This window comes from Myodes glareolus, chromosome 9, assembly GCF_982192425.1.
Source record: "Myodes glareolus chromosome 9, mMyoGla1.1, whole genome shotgun sequence".
NCBI classification, from domain to species: Eukaryota; Metazoa; Chordata; class Mammalia; order Rodentia; family Cricetidae; genus Myodes; species Myodes glareolus.
Genome location: NC_142034.1, coordinates 6,682,063 through 6,704,791, shown reverse-complemented (window position 1 = coordinate 6,704,791; position 22,729 = coordinate 6,682,063). Strand labels below are relative to the sequence as shown.

The 22,729-nt window shown below is 52.7% G+C and overlaps 1 protein-coding gene across 1 annotated transcript in view; it reads left to right on the top strand.

Moving 5' to 3' along the window:
- Nucleotides 1-3,126: 3,126 nt before the first annotated feature.
- Nucleotides 3,127-22,729, top strand: part of Myo15b (myosin XVB) — a 35,012-nt gene continuing 15,409 nt past the window's right edge. The window contains 22 exon segments of the mRNA XM_085696048.2: nucleotides 3,127-5,177; nucleotides 6,033-6,096; nucleotides 6,309-6,418; nucleotides 6,561-6,635; nucleotides 6,886-6,982; nucleotides 7,673-7,776; nucleotides 7,923-8,005; nucleotides 8,008-8,062; nucleotides 8,064-8,208; nucleotides 8,308-8,469; nucleotides 9,136-9,249; nucleotides 9,342-9,400; nucleotides 9,489-9,621; nucleotides 11,280-11,375; nucleotides 11,600-11,731; nucleotides 13,601-13,726; nucleotides 15,238-15,315; nucleotides 15,524-15,633; nucleotides 15,717-15,762; nucleotides 15,882-16,006; nucleotides 18,371-18,488; nucleotides 18,692-18,855. Coding sequence (XP_085552174.2) covers nucleotides 3,127-5,177; nucleotides 6,033-6,096; nucleotides 6,309-6,418; nucleotides 6,561-6,635; nucleotides 6,886-6,982; nucleotides 7,673-7,776; nucleotides 7,923-8,005; nucleotides 8,008-8,062; nucleotides 8,064-8,208; nucleotides 8,308-8,469; nucleotides 9,136-9,249; nucleotides 9,342-9,400; nucleotides 9,489-9,621; nucleotides 11,280-11,375; nucleotides 11,600-11,731; nucleotides 13,601-13,726; nucleotides 15,238-15,315; nucleotides 15,524-15,633; nucleotides 15,717-15,762; nucleotides 15,882-16,006; nucleotides 18,371-18,488; nucleotides 18,692-18,855 — 4,247 coding nt within the window.

The following is a 22,729-nucleotide window of genomic DNA, read 5'->3' as shown; positions in this document are numbered from 1 at the left end:
GTGGTGTTCACCCTGGAGGACAGTCACCGCTCTAAGCCATGCTTATATCTGAACATTCTCTTCAGAATGTCTTCTCCTGGGTGAGACTTTCAAGTAATAGAGCATGGGGGCTGGAGAGATGGCTCAGTGGTTAAGAACACTGGCTGCTCTTCCAGAGGACCTGAGTTTGATTCCCAGTACCCACATTGTGGCTCACAACCATCTGTAACTCCAGTTCCAGGGGATCTGTCACCCTTTTCTGGTCTCTAAGGGTATCTGTGCTCACGTGAACATGCCCACACACATATTTATATAATTAAAACTAAGATAGATAAATCTTTTCTTAAAAAGCAACCATTTACCAATATAATATATATTACTTCTGAATCACCAGGACAACCAGAAAGTCCATGGGAGCATAAGGACTTCCATTTGTAAGAGTTTGTCCAACAGCCCACAGGACATGCCGGAAAAGGACAACAAGAAACCAAGTCCTTTGGTCACGGTGGTGGTACCCCACTGCCATTCTCCAGCGAGGGCTTTGAGTTAGACTAGGATTGCATCCCAGTTTAACAACTGTGACCTCAGAGTACATCTGTGTAGTACCTGTCCCAGGGATTCAGTAAGTTCATAGCAACATGTTAAAAATTGCCGAGGACATATTAAGCCCATGGGTGGGATTTGCTATTGCTTGTCCAGGACTATTTCTCCATGATATCTTTAGGAAATCATAGTAATCCTACATAGTTCATAGTCATCATCTGGATAAATCTCCAATAACTGAAGTACAGAGCATCATACGTACCCTGGGGTCCTGCTGTAGACCCATGGTTGCCCTGTCTACCAATAGAATCCCATGCTGAGTGCCCTTCCGTGCCTGGCTGCTTTCACGCATCATTCTGTTTACAAGATTACCCTTATCATCCCTGACTTCCTGTGTGTCTCCTTGCTGCCGGAGAATCCCCTGCGTGAACACTCTCCTAAAAAGGACGCACAGCCCTTTGAAGAGATCTGTGGGCAGCAGGTATTGCCGCAGGCAGGGGGTATTGCTTGTGTGGCTGTCTGCTGGCACATGGTGTTACCCATGAGCTCGTGGTCTTTTGGGACAGTTGCTTCCTCCTCATGATTGTAGTTGGCACAACCTCTGTAGAATAAAATTTAGATATCTCAAGATTACAAGCACACCCAGCCCTATGGCCCAGCAAGTCTCATCCTAGGAATTAATTCTACGTGGATGAAATACCCCAGGGCTGTTTATAACATAAGCAAAGGATGATTCCCTACTTTATGTGTATGGGTGTTTGGACTGAACATTGTTGGTGTGTGTACTGGGTGTGTGCCTGCTGGCCTCCGAGGTCAGAGGAGGGCATTGGATCCCCTGGAACTGGAGTTTAGATAGTTTTGAACCACACATGGGTGCTGGAAACCCAGCCTGGGTCCACTGTTACAGCAGCAAGTGCTCTTAACCACTGACCCATCTCCCCACCTCTTTCTTAAGCAAAAGATGAGAAGAGGTGGTATCAACTTAGTTTGAAAAAAATCAGGGGGAGGGAATGGGAGGAGAGGGAGGGAGAGGAAACTGCAGTCAGAATGTAGAATAAATGAATAAATTTAGTTAATAAAAAAATCCAGGCCAGGCAGTGGTGGCATGTGGGAGGCAGAGGCAGGCAGATCTCTGTGAAATCGAGGCCAGCCTGGTCTACGGAGCAAGTGCCAGGACAGGCTCCAAAGCTACATGGAGAAACCTTATCTCAAAAAACAAAACAAAACAAAAAGAGTTCATCAGTAGCTGAGCAGTGGTGGTGCACACCTTTGATCCCAGCACTTAGGAGGCAGAGGCAGGCAGGCAGGCTGATCTCTGAATTAGATCAAGGCCAGCCTGGCCTACACAGTGAGTTCCAGGACAGCCAGGTCGATGCAGAGAGACCCCTTCTCAAAAAGTAAAATAAAAATAATTTTTTAAAAGAAGTCATCAAAGGGCCTACAAGTTAGGTGCCACGCCTCACAGTCTGGGTTAACCCCCAGGACCCACAGGATCCAAGTTGCCTGTCCTCTGATCCCACACAGGGACTGTGATATGCATGTGCGCATGTGTGTGCGTGTACACAAACATACACACAAAAAAAAATAAATAGAAATTTAAGAGATCTATTAATAACAATTGGTTAAAGTATAGTGCATTAATTCATGAAGCTGTGCAGCGAGAAAGGAAGAGGAGGGAAGCCCTGCATGTGCTCTTTGTTTGCTGGCTTCTTTGTTAAGACAGGGTTTCTCTGTGTAGCCCTGGCTGTCCTGGAACTCACTATGTAGACCAGGCTGGCCTCGAACTCACAATCTGCCTGCTTCTGCCTCCCGAGTGCTGGGGTTAAATGTGCAGCCACCTCTGGGCTTCTCAACGTGTGCTATAAAAACCTCCAAAGTAAGCTGTTGACTGGACAGAAGTGGAGAGGCCCGGATATGGTGCTAAGCAGCGGAGAACTTGCCTGGAATCCGCGGGGCTCTCCCTGGATTCCACCCCCACGAAGGGGGAAATGAATCCACAAAGATCTGTGAGCTAAGTTCCACTTGTGTGAAGCTGCCTTTGAGGCCGATGACAAGACTTGAGAGCACTGGCTGCTCTTCTAGGGAAGGCAGTTTGATTTCTATCACCTACGAGTCTAATTCTGTTTCATAACTCCACAGGGGTGCACAGGCTTTACCCCGGTTCAAGGTATATACTCCTAGCATATGTACTTTTTAGTAAATTGTATTTCACGATAGAAATGAAACTCCTGGCTGTCCCCTGCACACTTCCGTAGCCATGGTCCCAGCCTTTTGGAAGACCCCCAGGTAGACGGGCTTCACTCTGCCCCTCTTGGCAGAGTGAGACTGAAGTAGAGCCTGGGCGCCTCTGTCTGGCCTGATACCAAGCTGATATGCCTGGCAAGGAATCCAGAAGCCGTTGCCCTGTCCACGGCCTTTGTCCACAGCTGCCGCGTCTCCTCTTTCCACGGCCTCCACTCCATTGTTGACCAAAGAGGTCAGGACCCGCTGCCTCCTGCATTATTGATGCTGCCGCCTAAAAGGGGAGACAGTGTCCAGCCACCGAGACCTCAGGGCAACCATGGGCAGTTAGATCAAAAGGCAAAAGGAGCAAGAAAGGCAGTCATGGGCGGAAGCAAGGGCAAAGCGCCCCAGCGCAGAGCTCGACCCGGGAGGCCAGCCTCAGCAGAGCAGGAGTCAGGGTCCGCCAGCGCGGACGGCGCCCCCAGCCACAGTCGCAGGCCTGCCCGCGGCAAAGCTCACAAAACCAGGCCCACTAGGGAGCCCGATGCCACCGCTGGAGGCCGCAGGAAGCCCACCGAAGAGGAGAGCTACCACTGCAGAAATGCAGGGACTGGGACATCACTGGAGACCCAGGAAAGGCAGGGCAGCTCGCAGCGTCGGGGCCACAGGTCCACAGGGAGCCATGAGCCCAGGCACAGTCGTGGGGAGCTCCCCAAGGAACAGAGACACCTCGGAGAAGAAGAGTGGACGGTCAAGCGCGGCCGCCGCAGGAAAGGAAAGGAGCGGGGACCTTCGGCTCCGCGAGGCGGTGGAGAGACTCCTGGAAGGAATGGGGACACGTCGGGTGGCGATGGTGGCAGCTCCTGCCTGGACAGTGAACACCGTGAGGCCCTGGACAGCAGCAGCCAGGGTGATGGGGCCTGGAAGCGGCCAATCAAGACCGAGCCTTCTGACACGAGCACTGAAGGCGCCATTATCAGAAGACCGGAATCAATGGACAACAACCAACAGGGCAATGATGGACAGGCCTTGGAGCTCCCGAGCAGGGAGGGGCCGTCGGGGACAGGGTCTCAGGGAACGAGTGATGATTCCCTAACAGATACAGACTCAAGTCTCGGGTCGCCCGGGCACAGACGTCGCCCGCGGGAGACCCCAGGAACCTCAAGCCGCGTCCCTGAGTCCCAGGAGACAGAGCTGAGCAGAGAAGCCGCAGCCTCCAGCTCCCTCGAAAGCAGCTGCGCAAGCGCCCCGAGGGGTTCCCAGGGTCCTCGGGACTCCAAAGCGAACGCAGACACCAGTGACGTCGAGGCCCAGCCAAAGGCTGAGCTGCAGAACACTGAGCCTGAGACAGCGGAGGCCCCCAGGGCTCAACGCCTCCAGGTCGGAGAGGTGCCGGGGAAGGTGCAAGTGGTTGTGAGCGAGAGAGACACTGGAGCCAGAGAAGGAATAGGTGCAGGGGACCGACGACCCCGGGGCCCGGCGCCGCTGGCTGCACTCGTGGTGCTCCGCAAGTTGCGCGCGAGGGCCCCAACTGGCGCGTCTCCCCAGCTCGCGGGTCGCCTCCACGTGGGCCTGAAGGCGCGGCTGCAGCGTGTGACGCGGGCTCTGGGCTTCCTGCACTGGCTGCGACTGCGGCTGGAGCAACGTCGGGGTGATGCGCGCAGGGCGAGCCCGCAGGAGCATGAGGAGCGCGGTCGCGAGGGGGCGCTCGAGGCGCGGGGCGGGGCGTCTGGGCTACCGCGCTGGCGGGCCATAAGCCTGGCCTGTCGGGCAGTGCTCCGGGGACCGTCGCGGGCGCCCCCTGGCGGCAGTCTGAGCCCTCCGCAGGCGCTGATTAGCTCAGGCTCAGCCGGTGCAGCCGTCGTCGAGGATGCAGCTTCAGATCCAAAGTTCGCGGTGGTCTTCCCCCGGGTCCATAATGCAGAGAAGGAGTCGTGCAGCAGCAGCTCGGGAGCATCCACGGACGCCCCCACTGGGGAAGGCCACGTTTCGTCTCCTGCTGGGCCTACAGAGTGCAGGGAGGAGCAAGGGGCTAGTGAAGAAGGTGTCGTCAGGTCCGGCCAGGCTCCCTCCTTTTCTCCGTCTTCCCCCAGTGGGACCCCACCGGATGAGAACCGGAGCGAAGCAGAGCCAGAGACCTTGGAAGTGGAGACTCAAGTGCACTGGGCACAGGGCTCTACTCCCTGCGTAGACCCTGAGCTTGGCTCTGATTCTCTGCTGCCTCAACTTACCTTGGAGACTCGCCTAAGGCATAACAGTCCCTGCAGGTCCCCAAAGGAGCGGTGGGAGCCAGAGGATGACGCTGAGGCAGCACTGGAAAGGAACCTGGAGCTGAGCCTCCGGAAGGACCTAGAGATGCTACCCTTCCCGGGTACTAAGGCCATGAGTCTCCCAGAGGGCCTGGAAGACATTGAGGACCTCGCTCGGCTGCGGTGAGGGGCACAACGCCAAATCGACCTCTCCTGGCTAATAACGCCTCGTACTCCATCCTGCCCTTGAACTTTTGAAAATCGTATGCACCCTTACTGAGTCAACAAGGGACTTTTACCTCATAGAAAGACAGATTCGGGGTGAAAGGTGCCCCTTCCAAAGCTCCAACATACCCCCGCTTACTATGGATTGAATCTAGGGTCCCGTGCATTTGGTCCTGATCAATATATAACCCCAGCCTTTTTTTAAAAAAAATTTCATTTAACATTCCAACCACAATTCTCCCCATCCCTCCTCCTGTCCCTTCACCTCCCCCCAACCCCGCTACTCCCAATCAGCTCCTCCCAAGGATAAGGACTCCCATGGAGAGTCAACACAAGTCTTCTTTTTTCTAATGAAGGCGGCGGCGTGGGGGTGGGGTGTCAAGCTCTTGAGTGCCCCAGTCCACACGCGGAAGTCAGAGGACAGCTTGCAGAAGTTGTCTGTCTCCCACCCTGTAGTTTCTGGCTTTGGGGAAAACGCTTTTACCTCTTAGCCATCTTGCCCCTCACCACCCCCCATCCACCCCACCCCTCATGCGCCCACCCTGTTTATCTTTGTTAAAGACTCGTCAAACAGTCCAGGCAGGAGTTCAACTTTTGATGCTCTGGCCACTGGGACAGGCAAGGGACTTCCTTTCCCGGCTTGCGCAGAGACCACCTCTCTTGGTCAGCAGCCCCCACCCCTACCTCCAGGGACTGGATAGCAACTGAAGCCCCCAGCTGGATGTTTGCACAGATTCCCTAAAGCTAAGTAACAGAGCTACTAGCCCAGGAACGAGTCCCAGCAACTTACCCCTGGCCCTGCTGTCCCCACAGGCTGGTGTGTGACAGCTCTGTGCTCCTCTGCCTTAAGAAGAGGTTCCACCTGGGCCGCATCTATGTAAGGAGACCTCAGTGAAGGGGCACGGCTGGAGTCCCTTTCCCCTGTGGGCAAGAAGTCCCTGGTGTCCCTGGGGCTTCCTTTCATCCCTTGACTGAGTGTAAAATCAGCTCTACTTGGGGTCCCAGAAGACATGCATGAGAGACTGGTCTGGGGTGCATCAGAGTCCCCTATTTGTATCCCCTCTTCCCTGCCTCTGCTTTCTTTACCAGACTTTTGGGGGGCCCCTCCTGCTTGCACTGAACCCCCACCAGTCACTGCCTCTCTTCTCACCTGAGGTCATGGCCAGCTACCATCCCAGGAAGACCCCAAACACCTCACCGTATGTAACTTTGCCCCTGGGCTTAACTCCCTGCTTGTGTGTCTTACTGAGTTCCAGGGCCTGTGGGCACATCGCCTGTTCCTCGGAGCCCCAGACAACCCTCTCTGGCACCTTCTCATCCTTCTGCTGTCCTCCCACCTAGGCACATCTTTGCTGTTGGGGCAGCAGCCTATAACTTGTCTCAGAGCCCTGGACAGGACCCCTGCATCCTGCTGGGGTGAGTCATGATGGCCTTGCTTGCCTGAACCCACACACTCTCCTGACTATGCCCTGCTGGGCACCACTTCAGGAAGACATCCTCAGGACTGTCCTGAGGCCACCCTGAGTGTCCTTGTGCAGCACTTCTTTCTGGCCTATTCTCCTCTCTTTGTAACTTCTCTATGGAGTCACTTCCATAAGGCTCTTCCTGGCTCAGTGGGGGCAATCCTACGGGTTCCCTCCCATCCTTAGCTCCTCCTCTCCTTCAGGGGCTACAGTGGCTCAGGGAAGACCGAAGCTGCCAAGAGGATTGTGGAGTTTCTAAGCAGCCTGGGGCAGAAGCAGACTGAGGCTGGAGGGGCTCAGGTGAGGTCTGGCTGGAGGCTACAGGTCACCTCTCAAGCCATTTCTCCAAGCCTGGCTTCTCATGAGTCAGTCCCAAGATTTCCCTGGCGCAGGGGAGTAGGGTTGGGCCTTTTTACCTTATTATTTATTGTTTTTGGTGATGGTGGTAGTTTTTTTGGTTTTTTTTTTTCTTTTGTTTTTTTTTTTTTTTTTTTTTTCCAAGACATGGTTTCTCTGTGTAGCTCTGGCTGTCCTGGACCTCGATCTCTAGACCAGGCTGGCACTGAACTCAGAGATCAGCCTGATTCTACCCTACTGAGTGCTGGAATTAAAGACATGAGCCACCATTCCTGACTTTTTTTTTTTTTTTTAATAGAGTCTCAGGTAGCCCAGAATGGCTCGAATTTCCTAGGTAGCTGGGAATGACCTTGAACTTCTGAGTCTCCTGCCTGCACCTCTTGAGTGCTAGGGTTAAGGGTATGCACCCAGCACCCAGTTTTCCATGGGGCTGGGACCGAGCCTAGAGCCTTGTGGATGTCATAGAGTGCTCTACAAGTTGAGCTACACCCTCAACTCTTTTAAATTTGGGGGGGAGCAGATTCTGAAAGGACTGACCCCACACGGGCCCCCACAGCCAGCAGTATCAAGAACCCCCAGTAGTAGGTGGTATGGCCATTTTAGGTACACATGAGTGTTCCAACTCTCGCACAGCTGGAGGACATACTGCCCGTGCTCAGCAGCTTTGGCCATGCCAAGACCATCCTCAACGCCAATGCCAGCCGCTTTGGCCAGCAGTTCTGCCTCTGCCTGCAGCAGTGAGTGACGAAGGTTCATTGGGCACAGTGACACCTGCCATGGGGTATTCCTCTTGGGTGCTGGGATACCACCTTTGTCCTCAGCCCCTGGATGACCTCTTCTGGAAAGTGCCCCTGGGCGTGCCTACCCTGTCTTTTACCCACAGGGGTGTCACGGTAGGTGCCTCTGTGTTCCACGATCTGCTTGAGACCTCCAGAGTGGTGTTTCAGGTAAGGACCTGCCTCCTGCCCACCCTTCCCCAATTCTGAAAGTTGGAAGGCAGAGGAGCCACAGCCCCCACATCCTGCCCCACCCCCAAGCCAGTTTCTCTCCCCAAGGCCCAGGCTGAACGAAGCTTCCATGTTTTTTATGAGCTGCTGGCAGGGTTGGACTCCGAGGATCGTGAGAAGCTCTCTCTGCAGGGACCTGAGGCCTACTACTACCTCAATCAGGTAGAGCAGAGGCTCTCAGGAACGGTGCGCCCAGGGTTCTCAGGATGCTGTGGGGATCCCAGGAACTGCCCCCCCCCCCAAGCCTGCTGTGCTCTGCAGGGCCAAGCCTGCAGGCTCCAGGACAAAGAGGATGCTCAGGACTTCAAAGGGCTGGTGAAGGCCCTGCGGGTGCTGGGCTTGTGTGCAGAGGAGCTGACTGAAGTCTGGGCTGTGCTGGCCACCATCCTGCACCTGGGAAACATCTGCTTCTCTTCCTCAGAGGTGGGTTCCCCTGTGATGGGACCGGTGAGCACACAGGATGGGCAGTGGTGGGCGGTTTGCACAATCAGGGTAATGATGATGCCAGGTCACTATGTGTGGAAAATCACAGAACACTGGGCTGCTTCTGGAAGCAGGCAGATCCCTATGGTATAGACAAGAAAAGTGAGCCCCAGCCCTTCTGCACTCCTCGCCTGGAGTCAACCAAGAAGCCATTGCCTGGTGATGTCAATGAAGATCCCTTGACACTTTGTAAAAGAAACTTGATACTCATGTCAACACTGTGTCCTAAGGGTTATTGTTTTCTCCCTAGTGATAAGGCAACAGAGGGTCAGAAAGAGAAAGGGACTGGCCGGAATTGCCGGCCACTAGGAGGAGACAGTCCAGGCTGCCACTGAGGCCTTCAGCCCCAGAGCCTGGCTCACTGCAGTCCAGAGAGCCTCATATGCTGTTGGCCCTTTCTTTATTTTGAGACAGAGTTTTACTCTGTAGCCCAGGCTGGCATCAAAGGTATAGAGATTCACCCGCCTCTGCCTCTCAAGTGCTGAGATTAACAGTGTGACCCCCACAGATAGCTGCTGTTGGCCCTGGGAGGAACGGGCAGTCGGTTAGATAAAGCAAGGCTGTGCCATCACACAAGCAAAGCTCTTTCTGTCCCCCTCTGTCCAGCGGGAGTCCCAAGAGGTGGCTGCTGTGTCCAGCTGGGCTGAGATTCACCTGGCAGCCCGGCTGCTACAGGTGCCACCAGAGTGCCTAGATGGGGCAGTCACCAAGAGGGTCATGGTGAGCCCAAGGGGTGCTGGGAAGGTGGGAGGAGCAACCTGAAGCACCTGTGGGTATGGTCCCAACTTCCTGAGCATTTCTCTGGTCTCCAGGACACGCCCTATGGCCGGGTCTCCAGATCTCTGCCGGTGGAAAGTGCTATCGATGCCAGGTAACTCTCGGGGTCCACTCTCGGGGACCGGAGAGTGGAGCCAAGTGCGGCACTCTGCTGGACGAGGCTCACTTTATGATATCTGCAGGGATGCCCTGGCCAAGACCCTGTACACAAGGCTCTTCAACTGGCTCCTGAAGCAGATCAACGAGCGGCTGGCTCCACCAAGGGAGGCAGACAGAGTGGGCACCATCACTGTCGTGGACGTCTATGGCTTTGAGGTCACCCCTTGGAAGGGGGAGGGCAGGGCAGGTGGTACCCATCTCATTCCAGCTCCTCCCTGGAGGGCTCTAGAGAGAGGCCCAAGGTTTTGTCTTTTAACCTTCTACCCCCACCCCACCCCTTTGTTAGAAACCTTTAGATTATATTCCTAAAGCTAGCCGCCAAGGTCAATTCCTTTAAGTCACTTCCTCCTCCTGAGGCTGATTACCAAGGTCCAGCAATCAAAGTATTTAAGTCCAGCAATCAAAAGCCCAGCTTTTGGCTCACCTAATAAGCATGCCCAATCAAAACAAACCAACTCAACCTAACAGGGTTTCTGCTTTAACTTTTATAAACTGCCATTTGCGTGTGGGCCATGTCTGTCTCCTCTCTATCCAGAGGTCCCTCTGGGACAAATATTTCTCCCACCACTCACTCCCTGTTCCTTTCCCTTCTCCCTCATCCTCTGTCTCAGGTTACTGTCTCTCATTCCTGTCCTTTGACCCTCCGGGGCAAATAAATCTCCTTAGTGCCGAGAACCTGAGTGTCTTGTGCCGATCCTGGCCCTTTCCCTGTCTTCACCGTGTGCCAGTCTGAACTGTGCCTTTGCTGGCTCCTTCTGGGGCTCCTGAGTGGAATCTTTGAGTGTCCCTGGGTGGGGAGGAGGAGGCACCAGGTTGGAAAGGGAACAGGTCCTGCCTCTTGGATCTTTAGTGTCTGGTCGAGGCTACCAGGGAATCTTGGGGCTCTCGGTCGGTCCACTTACTCTGTCTGCATCTTCCTGGGAGGAAGATGGCCTCATCACACATGCCTTTCCCAGCTGGGGCTGGGAGCACTCCTGGGTTCCCTCTGGGAGGGGCTGGAGCCCACCACAAGCCCTCTGCCTTGTCCTGCCCCCCTTGCTGGCTGTGTAGCTACTTAACCCTTCTGAGGTCAGTGTCCCCAAGCAGTAAAGTAGGCCATCTTAGCTCTCTACAGCTAGAGTCCTGCCCTGCTCTGTCTTGTTCTGGAGACTCTTCTGGAGAGTTCTGTCCTGCATGGCTACCTTATGCTGGGCCTGTCTACAACCTAACCTCCCACACAGCAAGGAGGGAAGAAGTAGACCCTCTCCAGTCTTCCAGAACTGCCACAGCTGTGTGCCCTTTCCTCAAGAGTCACCTCCTTTTGTGGAGAAGGGCCAGCAATAACGGGGTTAGAGAAAGGAGGCAATCCACCCCCAGTCCCTGGATGGTCATTGTTCGCTGACCTGTGTGTCCTGCCCTCTTTAGAATGTAGTGAGTGTCCTGCTTGTCCTGAGCCTGCGTGCGGAGGTTGTGGAGAGCAAGGGAGGAAGGCAGGAGGTCTTCCTGGAGGTGGCATCCAGGGGGACCTACCTGTGAGGCTATGGAATTCTGAGGGCCATCCAGATTGGTAATAGGAAGATGTGCCCTCCAGACTGTCTCAGGATGGCTCACAGCGCTACTGAGGCAGAGGGCAGGAGTGTGGAGAGCTGGAGGGACGACTGATAGACAGTTGAGGCAGGTCTAAGGTAGCCCATAGGCTGCACTTGTTCCCGTTGGTTGCAGTTTCAGCTCTGGGCACCACTCCTGCTAGAGCCCTGGCCCCTGGAGAGAAGGGAGGGGCAGCCCCACTTGCCCAGCCCCCACCTCCTGCCCAGATCCTCCTTCACTTGGCCCAGGCGCTGCGGGTGAATGGCTTGGAGCAGCTGTGCAGCAACCTGGCCAGCGAGCGCCTGCAGCTCTTCTCCAGCCAGAAGCTGCTGGCCCAGGAGGAGGTAGGGAGCTGGGCACAGACATGACAGGTGATAGAGCTCTGCTCAGCACAGAGGGCAAAGTAGTTCCTGGGAAATTCTGCCCCAAAGTCCTCTTTCCATAGTGGGTGGGAAGGGTCCATCCTTCTTAACCTCTATTTATGTATGTAAGAGGAGGGGGATCTCTGTTACCTCTCTGTGCCCCCACAAACGTGGGCTTCATGTTATGAAATACTGGTTGTTTCTAGGAGGAATGCCAGCAGGAGATGCTGAGCTGGGTGCCCATAACCCAGCCTCCGAGGGAGTCATGCCTGGACCTCCTGGTGGGCCAGCCTCACAGCCTTCTGAGCATACTGGACGCCCAGACATGGCTATCCCAGGTATCCCAGCCGTCAGTATGCTTAACATCAGGGATAAAGAATGGGGGCCCTAAGCAGCCAGGAAGGAGCCAGCAGGGCCTCCTGGGATACAAGTTATAGGGGCCAGAGACCCAGCCTCCCTTCACAGCCCAGGGAAGACCCTTCACAGCCCAGGGAAGACTCTTCACAGCCCAGGGAAGACCCTTCACAGCCCAGGGAAGACCCTTCACAGCCCAGGGAAGACCCTTCACAGCCCAGGGAAGACACATTCAAGAGGGAAAGCCCTGGGCTCCCACCAATTGTTTTTGTTTTAAATGTTTAATTTTAAGTGTGTGAATATTTTATTTTTTGTTTGTTTGTTCTTTCAAGACAGGGTTTCTCTGTATAGTCTTGGCTGTCCTGGAACTCACTCTGTAGACCAGGCTGGCCTTGAACTCAGAGATCTGTCTGCCTCTGCCTCCTGAGTGCTGGGATCAAAGGTGTGCGCCACCACACCTGGTGTGTATGAATGTTTTATCTTGTCTGGGGCGGGGGAGAGAGAGAGAGAAAGAAAGCCACATGTATGCCTAGTAGCATGGAATCAGAAGAGGGCGTTGTATCCCCAGGAACTGGCGTTAGGAGGATAGTGAGCTGCTATGTGGGTGTTGGGAGCAGATCCTGGGACCTCTGAAGAGCAGCAAATGCTCCAAGCCATCTCTTTAGCCCCTTAGTTTTGTTTTTGAGAAAGGAAGCCATATATACAGTGTAGGCTGATCTTGAATTCCTGATCCCTAGGCATCCACATCCCAGGTACTGGGGTTATAGGCATGCACCACCAACAGCCAGTTACAAATGCTTCTTGGGTTAGTAACTACTGGGTTACTCACCACTGACTACTCCCTGTTACACATCTGCCCCTGTATTTGAACTCCTCGAGGGAACAGACACACTTAACTGCACTCAGTGACAACCCCCTTCTCTAGGCTAGACTGAGCAGCAGGTGGGCTGGGCCTGTCTGAGGGCTCCAATTCTATTGGTGGTTAACTGACATTGAAGGAAGAAGGTACAGATTTGCAGGTAGGGACCACTCTAAGGGCAAAGGTCATATTTGTTTTACATGTATGGGGGTTTTTGGTCTGAATCCCATGTGTGTGCCTGGTACCTAAGGAGTCCAGAAGCAGGTGTCCGTTTCCTGGGCATTGGAGGCACAGCTGTGAGCCAGCATCCATGTGGAAGCTGGGAATTGAACCAGGTTCTCTGGCAGAGCAGCCAGTGCTCTTAGTCACTGAGCAGAAGCCATCTTGCCAGCCCTCAGATTCTGTGACGCAACCTGTAAGGACTTGCTGAGAAGCTGTTGTTGTGGGACCTACCTGGAATGGTTTTGATATCTGTGTCAAAGCCCCCAACTGTTTCCTTCTAAGTCTTTCAGACTTCCTCAGAAACGTCACATCGAGGGCTGGTGGAGGTGGCTCCTTAGCCTGAGGTGACCCTGACTTTCTCACGTAGTTCTTGGCTGTTCCAAATGTAAACTCATCAAGAAAGAGAGCACCTGTTTTTCTTTTCTTTTTCCTTCTTTTAGTTTTTCAAGACAGGTTTTCTCAGTAGCTATTGGAGCCTGTCCTGGAACTCGCTCTGTAAACCAAGCTGGCCTCGAACTCACAGAGATCTGCCTGCCTCTGCCTCCCAAGTGCTGAGATTTAAGGTGTACACCACCACTGCCCGGCTGAGCGCATGTTTTATAGGGGCTCCACTGCAGACTTACTGACTTCCTGTCTGAGGAAGAGATTTGGGGAGACCAGTCTCCCTGTGTCTAAGGGGTGCGGTTCTGGGGTCTCCGGGAGGGAGCAAGTTCCGGGCGGGAATAGCAAGTATGTCCAAAGTCTGATGAGAGTGTGACTCCGTTCTTACCAGGCCACAGACCACACCTTCCTCCAGAAGTGCCACTATCACCATGGTGATCACCCAAGCTATGCCAAACCTCAGCTGCCCCTGCCCATCTTCACCGTGCGGCACTATGCTGGGACCGTCACCTACCAGGTATCCGTTCTTGGGCATAGATTCCAGGGTGAATCAATAAGGCCATGTCACCTTAGTGTCTGCCCCTCCCAAGCTGAGTCATCCACCAGGTGACAGTGTCAGGGAGGTCCCTTCCAAGATGTGACAGCGTGACTCCACCTGAGCCTCAGGTCACACCCAGTTCTGAGCATTAATTATTTTTCATAGATCCTCAGTGAGGGGTGGGGCCTTGTCAGTCCCTCCCATTCACGGTGGCTATTTTTGTACATTTATTTGTTTTTATTGTGTGTGTGTGGGGGGTTGAATATGATACAACACACGCGTGGAGGTCAGAGGGCAACTTTTGGGAGTTGGTTCTCTCCTTCCACAGTGTGAATACCTGGGGTTGAACTTGGGTTCTCGAACTTAGCTGCAGGCATCTTACTGGCCCAGCTTGTTATATAGTTTGCTCTCTCTCACTCTCTCTCTCTCTTGATTTTTCGAGACAGGGTGAGAAAGAGTTTCTCTGGGTAGTGTCAGCCATCCTGGAACTCGCTCTGTAGACCAGGCAGGCCTGAAACTCACAGAGATCCATCTGCTTCTGTCTCCCAAGTACTGGGATTAAGGCCTGTATCACAACAACCCAGCCACAGATTGATCTCTGAATCACTGAACCATGTCTCCTTTCCTGATGTGGGATGTCCTTCTGTATATATATTGCTCTTATTGGTTAATGTAAAGCTGTTTTGGCCTATAGCAGGGCAGAATATAGCCAGGCTGGAAGAGATATGTAGAGAGTGTAGGCGGAGTCAGGGAGACGCCATGTAGCTGCCTAAGGAGAAAGATGCCACTGGAACCTTACCAGTAGGCCACAGCCTCGTGGGGATACACAGATTAATAGAAATTGGTTAATTCAAGATGTAAGAGCTAGCTAGAGATATGCCTGAGTCATTGGCCAAGCAGTGTTGTAATTAATACAGGTTACTGTGTGATTATTCAGGTTTGAGCGGCTGGGAAATGAACGAGTAGTCTCTGTTTACACTGTCCCTTACCCCCGGACACACCTTCCTTTTTTAATTTTTACTTTGTATATGAGTGTTTTGCCTACATGAATCTGTGTAACATAAATGTGCCTGGTGCCCTTGCAGGTCATAAGAGGGCATCAGATTGTCTTGGGCTGGAGTTACAGTTGGTTGTGAGCTGCTATGTGGGTGTGGGCGTTGAACCTCGGTACTTTGGAGGAGCAGCCAGTGCTCTCAATCACTGAGCCATCTCTCCAGCCCCGCTATTCTGAGTTTTATGTGGGGAAGAAATACATAAGCATAAGCAAGAGAACACTGAGGAGGCAGGGAATGAAGGGGTAGGAAAACTGTCCCGTGGCATGTGACCCGGAAGAGGACAACTTTGCTAAACATGGGCCCATGTTTCCTGGGATGAACCAGAAAGGCCAGACGCCCAGCAGGACTATGCAAAGCTGAGAAGGCCTGCCTGTTTCTGAGGGTGGCGCACAAGCAGCCTCCTGCAAGGCGGCCCACCGGCCTCCTCTCTTGCAGGTGCACAAGTTCATAAACAGAAACAGGGACCACCTGGACTCTGCCATGGTGGAGATGCTTGGACAGAGCCAGTTGAAGGTGACCTGGCGTTCCTTTCAGGGGCCAACGTAGCTTACCCCACCCCATCAAGCCTTGAGGGGCTAGTCCTCGATACCATGGCACCCTGGATGGAGGAATGAGCATGCGGGGGTCGAGTGTTGAGGGTGCCTGTCCTGGCTCCCCAGGGGCTGTGTGGCGGGTGGACATGCCCAGGATAGAGACAGCTGAGACTCATCTCACCCCACAGCTTGTGGGCAGCCTGTTCCAGGAAGCAGAACCAGAGAGAAAGCAGAGCAAACCCACTCTGGCCTCTCGATTCCAGCAGTCCCTGGGGGACCTGCTAGCCCGGCTGGGCAGGTGAGAACTGCATCCTTGCACTGGACCCCAGGGAGGTGGGGGTTGATGGTCTGGCCTGTGACCACCCCCCTTCCACTCTTCAGGAGCCGTGTGTATGTCATCCATTGTCTCAAGCCCACCCCTGGGAAGGTGAGCTCCCTTCCCCAGCCTCCTCCGGGCCTGCTCTCCTCAGTCCTCCCTTCCTCTGAGACCCTGTCAGCCCTAATGCCCTGACTCCAGCTCTCCTTGGCTGTGTCCCTGGCTTCCAGCTCCCAAGCCTCTTTGATGTGGGACATGTGGCGGAGCAGCTGCACCAGACTGGCATCCTGGAGATCATAGGCACCCGGAGTGCCCACTTCCCTGTGCGATTGTCCTTCCGGCTCTTCCTGGCCAGGTAGGAGCCTGTGGCGAGGAAGCTGAGGGCCCGGGGCCAATGCCTGACAGCGGACAATCCCGGGTATGTAGTCCTGGTAGAGAAGGTACCACGGGCCTGACTTCCAACATGCTATGCTTCCTTACACACATATACACACACGCGTGCGCACGCACATGCACACACGTGTGTGTGCATGCTCCTTTCAGTATGCACTGTACCTCCTCTGTGCTAATACCCTGCTGGAGATGACTGGGGCCCTGCCTGCCCTGGGACCCTGCCGTGTAGCAGGTGGGCACAGCAAGTGTCGTGAAGTCATGAAGGAGTCAGTGAGATAAGGAAAGACAGTTAACAGAGCTTTTCAGATGGAGAAGGGATGGCAGGTGCAGGGGCAGCCATGGGGAGCCCAGAGGGCATGCAGTGAGTGTGCGGGTGGGACAGCCTTTGATGGAGAGCTCAGAGGCCTCTAGGAAAGCTGGTGGCTCTTTGTGGTGTCCTCTGTTTGGCCTTGGCCTGGACCCGCCCCTCCTCCACCTCTGAGGCTCCACCTCAGGGCTCTAACCACCCTCTTTGCCTGCGACTGTCTTAGCGTGGGGACCGTCTGGCCCAGAGGAGGAGCCTGAATCAGGAAGTATATGAGTGGTGTGCGCCTGCCGGTCTCTAAGCTGGAGGCTGAGCGCTGAGCGAGAGTGACAGGTGATAGGTGAGAAGCTTCCGTCCTTGCCCTGGGACACTTGCCAAGCCTGTAATTGTCACCTGTTCCAGGAAGTTCTGCTAGGGGGATCTTGATGTACATTGTCTTCCCAGTATTGGCCAGGTCTACTGATGAGCTGCTGTACCTGCTACCCTGCCATCTGCCGTCAGGCCTTGAGCCCCACTGGGGCACCGTGGCAGGTACCCTGGAGAGACAGAACCACAGGGTCACATCCTATTGCTCCTCTAGCCCTGTCTGGACTCATGGCTCCAACTCTTCTGTCTGACAACTTGCTCATTCCCCGGAGCAGAGATCTGTCCTCCCAGTTCTTTGCCTGGAGTCAGCACATTGCCTGGCTATAATGGTGTGCGTGTGTGTGTGTGTGTGTGTGTGTGTGTGTGTGTGTTATATGTATGTGTACCATGTGCCTGCAGGTATTTGCACAGGCCAGGTTGGATCCCCTGGAACTGAAATTATAGGCAACTGTAAACTGTCTGTCATGTGTGCTTGAATCCAAGTCAAAGTCCTTTACGGGGCAGTGGGTGCTCCTGGCCACTGATCCATCTGGCTCTGGAAGAGAATCTTTTTTTTTTTTTTTTTTATCTCTTGAGACAGGGTTGCTCTGTGTAGCCCTAGCTGTCCTGGAACTTACTCTGTAGACCAGGCTGGCTTCGAACTCACAGAGGTCCCCCTCCCTCTGCCTCCTGAGTGCTGGGATTAAAGGTGTGTGCCACCACCGCAGGAAGAGAGTCTTAATGAGAAACTGTCCAGGTGACACCTGTCCATAGGGATGTCTCTGTGGAAGACTGTCCTGATTTTTAATTGATGTAGGAAGATGTAGCCCGTGGCAGACGGCACCATTCCCTTGTAAATGGAGACAGCTTGTTCATTTCCCAGCAGCCCAGACTTGAATAATCACACAGAAACCATATTAATTACAACACTGTTTGGTCAATGACTCAGGCATATTTCTAACTAGCTCTTACATTTTTTATTTTATTTTATTGAGACAGGGTTTCTCAGTAGCTGTGGAGCCCATCCTGGAACACGCTCTATAGACCAGGCTGACCTTGAACTCACAGAGTTCTGCTTGCCTCTGCTTCCCTAGTGTAGCTCTTACATCTTAAATTAACCCATTTCTATCAATCTGTGTATCTCCACAAAGCTGTGACCCACCAGTAGGTTCTGGTGTCTGCAGCTACGTGGCTTCTCCCTGACTCCGCCTACTCTCTCTACACATCTCTTCCAGCCTGGCTATATTCTTCCTTGCCATAGGGCAAAGGAGCTTTATCCATTAACCAATAACAGCAACACATATTCAGAAGAACATCCCACATCACTCCCTAGGCAGGGAGTCCTGAATTGTATACAAGAGGTGAACGCTACCTGGGTCCAAGTGTTCATGGCTCTCTGCTCTTGACTGTGGTTTGGTGTGATTAGCTACTTCAAGTTCCTGCCTTGATTCCCTGCACCTGCGAGGTGTGCCCTGGAACTGTAAGACAAATAAGCCCCCTGTCTCAGCAGCTGCCTCCTCTCAGGGTGTTCCCTCACAGCAACAGAAACTAAGACATGGGGTTTCCCAAGCTGTTGATTGATCCAGAAACTGAATAATTATCAAGGGGTTCAGCTGTCGGCCAAGTGTCTAAAACGGCCTTCATTCTCTCCACCTCATTTCTGTGCCCTTGGGACAGGTTCCGGGCCCTGGGATCAGGGAGCCAGGACACTCTCTCTGACCAGGAGAGGTGTGGAGCCATCCTCAGCCACGTGCTGGGGGCGGAGTCTCCAGTCTATCATCTCGGAGCAACCCAGGTGAGTGTGGGTGCCGGGAACACCGAGCGGTCCTTCTCAGTGATGGGCAGACAGGGTGGGGCTGGCTGGCAGGCTATCCCCCGGCACCCTAGATAGATTGCCTGACCAGATGTGGGGAGGTTGAGGCCAGAGGAGAAGAGCGGGCATGTGCCTGTCTGTTTCCCCCATTCCCCCACCCCCACGCAGCACGCCTCTGCTCCCAGGTCCTACTGCAGGAGCAGGGCTGGCACCAGCTAGAGCAGCTATGGGCTCAGCGACGCTCGCAGGCCCTGCTCACTCTGCACCGAGGCCTCCGAGCCTGTATCACCCGCCAGCGCCTCCGCCTCCTGCCCCGAATGCAGGCTCGCGTGCGTGGACTCCAGGCCAGGTGAGGTGACCCTGGAGGCAAGGACCAAAGTGGGAGACTGAGGCTGTGGGACTTCTCAGGTGCTGCTGTGAGGTTTTCTCTGAGGAAGCGAAATTTAATTTCCTGGGGCGGCAAAAATGGGGAAAACACACGCACCTTCAAGATGTTAGGGTGTCTCTTCTGTATCTGTTCCCTTGCCTCTTTCCTGATGTTTTCCTTCAATATATTTTTGATTTTTTTCCTTATGGTTTATAAACCCCTCTATAAACTGTATATACAGGAAAATCTTTCAAGCAGCATAAAAATGACCTATTTTCCAAGTGAATGATTACAATGAATACCAGTGAAAAACCATATGTTCCCCAATGAGTAAACATTTTATGTTTTAGGGGAGAAAAGCAAGTGATTCCCAAGGACCCACAAACATTCCTGTCTAAGCAACTTGTTACTGACTAACAAAGTGTAAGCTAACAAGGTATTTTTCTCAGTCACTTCTTTTACTGGCCGACTGCATTTTGAGGTTACAAACAACGGATCAATCATCTCGAAAAGTAATCTTATAAAAAATCTTGAATCACAAATCTAAACTTGTGTATGTATCTATAAAACAGTTATTTCTACTTTTAGTCTTCAGAGGAGAAACCACACATCATCAATTTTTATTTAACCATCTCAGGAAGCTGAGGGCAAAAATGGACACAAGGAATTAATCATCGCCTTTGATCACCAACCCATCTTTAGCAAGAAACCTAGATAACCAGGCTGTCATTGGTCTTGTTCCCTGACCTCAATGAGTCCCTTGCTCAACTATCCAAAGTGTGATCTCCTAAACTTTAAATTGTTCCCCAAGATTTTCTACCTCAAAGCCATTAAAATAATAATCCTCCTCCTCCTCCTCCTTTTTCTTCTTCTTCTTCTTCCTTTTTTGAGACAAGGTTTTTCTGTAGCTTTGGAGCTTGTCCTGGAACTAGCTCTTGTAGACCAGGCTGGCCTCGAACTCACAGAGATCTGCCTGCCTCTGCCTCCCGAATGCTAGGATTAAAGGCATTAATGACCACCACCACCTGGCCATTAAAAAAAAAAATCTTAACCCTACCTTACTAACAATCTGCATGTTTAAGTTCTTTCCAAGGGTGGTGGTTGAATCATTAATCTGCTCCAGTGGCAATGCCTGGAAAAAAAATCCATCACCATCCGTCAGTACCAATGGTACTGCCCAGTAAGGGGCTAGAAGACCCTGAGAGTTTTCATCCACTCAGATTAAGAGGGACATGGTGACCGCGAGGGCAATAAGTAGAGCTATGCTCAGTAACAGCATGAGGTCCCCAGGACATGTAGTCCTCAGGGGTCTCTCCCTCTCCAAGGTACACCCAGCACATTTATACTGACTGCTGAGCCATATTCCATGAGTTCCTAAGAGGCTTGCTGTTCCTCTCACACAGCCCCTGGCACTCAAAGTGGTGGGTGGAGTGCATCACGTGGCTCTTGGGGGTAAGCTGACCTGCCCACTGTCATTCCTTCCATCCTAGACTCTTGACAGCAACCCGAGGAGCCTGCTTGAAGCCCTCCCCAGAGTAGAGGCTCATGAGAATCTGATGGATTGACGCCTGTCTTTTCTAGTCTGTTCTCCATTGTACTTTGTTTCCTTGAGACAGTCTTGCTATATAGCCCAGGCTGACTTCAAATTCATGACCCTCCTGCCTCTGCCTTCTGGATCTGGGATACATTCACCTACCATCACACCCGGCTTTCTATTTCATCCACCCAGCAGCAATCCTATCCACTGTGGCCAGCTGCTGGAGACGCAGGGACAAAGGCAGTGGAGTTGAGGCCCCGGCAGGGTGTCAGATTTGGACAGTAAAGCAGTCACTGACCCAAATAAAATGAAGACAGTGCCATGGCGGAGGAACTCCGCCACAGGCAACCATTGCTACTGCCTGTCCCTCAAACTCATTCGCCGTAGAAACTGAGGCACAGAGCCCATGAAGCAGTGACTCCCTACTACCCACACTACCACCCACGTCTAGTAACTTCCAGTGTGTTTTCTGTCTCTAGGTTTGTCTATCCGGAGTGTTTCCTGTAAGCCAGTTTACATTCCAGGTCCTTTTATGCCTGGCCTAATTTGCTCAGCTTCTAACGCCTTCAGAGTTTATGTCATCGTACGGATCAGAACTTCATTTGTTTTGTAACTGAATGTGATCTGCCGTGCAGATTCACGGCTGGGTGCTGATGGGTGTGTGGGCTGCTCCCATTCCTTAGGAGCACGGCTGTAGAAGCATCTGTTCTGCTTCTTGGTTTTAAGTGTCGGGTCTATCCTAGGAGTGGAATTGCTGGGTCATGCGGTGTTTCTGGTTTTGTTTTTTTGAGATAGTTTCACTATGTAGCTTCTCCTGGCCTGGAACTCACTATCCAGACCAGGCTGGCCTCAAACTCTCAGTTCCGCCTTCCTCTGCCTCCTGAGTGCTGGGACTGAAGATGTGTGCCACTAAGCCTGCTTCATATTGTTTTTGACTTGATTTCTCTAATGACTAGTGATGCCGCGCATGTTCTCGTGTGCTTCCCACTAATTTGTGGAAATGTCCGTTCTAGTCCACTGCCTATTGTTCTTGTTTCATTGGCATTTTAGAGAAATGTATTTTATTTTACTTGTGTTTGCTCAGCATGTGAATGCAGTGTTCTCGGAGGCCAGAAGAGGGCGTCAGACCCCTGGAACTGCAGTTACGGATAATTGTGAGCCACCATGTGGGTGCAAGAGCAGCAAGTATTCTCTAGGCTCTTGTTTGCTTGGTTTTGAGACAAGGTCTTACTGTGTAGCTCAGGTTGGCCATCACAGTTATCCTCCTGTCTGAGCATCCTGAGCACTGGAATTTTGGAATCCACCACCACACCCAGCTTTCTTACTATTATTTTATTATTTTATGTGTATATGTGTTGCCTGCATATATGTATGTGCACCGCGTGTGTGCCTGGTGTCCTCAGAGTTATGGATAGTCATGAACCAGCATGTGGGTGCTGGGAACTGAACTCCAGTCCTCTGCAAAAATAGCAGGTGCTGACTCACGCCTTTAATCCCAGCGCTCGGGAGGCAGAGGCAGGTGGATCTCTGTGAGTTCGAGGCCAGCCTGGTCTATAAAAGCTAATTCCAGGACAGCTACAAAGCTACAGAGAAATCCTGTCTTGAAAAACAAAAACAAAAACAAAAAGAACCCCAAAACCCAGCAGGTGCGTTTTTTAAGCCACCTTCCCCCGTCTCTGTTGGTCAGCTGCAAAGGTTCTTCATATTTTCTGCATATTGGGCGACCACTAAGTATGTGATTTGGTGACTTTTTATTCTGTCCTTTGTCTTTTGACCTTGGCACTGTCCTCTGATGCATGAAAATGGTGGCTTGGTTGCTGGATTGGTTGACCCATGGATTGAGTTTTTGTGCTGGGGATCAAGCCCAGGGACTCGAACATGCTCGGAAAGTCCTCTGCAAGTGAGCTGTGCTTCACTTCCAATCCTGTAGATGTGAGTGTGTGTGTGTGTCTGTGTGTCTGTGTGTTCTATGTGTGTATATGTTCACACATGTGTGCATTTGTGCAAGTGGAAACCTGCCAACTGGTGTGGGTACCGTGTGTGCACACGCATGTGGAGGTCAGAGACTGACGATGACTCTCTTTCCCAGTCATTTGTTCTCACACGTTTTGGGGGAAAATGGAGGTTTGAGACAGGTTTTCTCTACGTAGCTTTGTCTGTCCTGGAATTTGCTGTGTAGACCGGGATGGTTTTGAATTTACAGATATCTGCCTGCCTCTGCCTCCTAACTGCTGGGATTAAAGGTGTGCATTACCACTGCCCAGCTCAACCTCCTTGTTTGTTTGTGACAGGGTCTCGCTGTGTAGCCCTGGCTGTCCA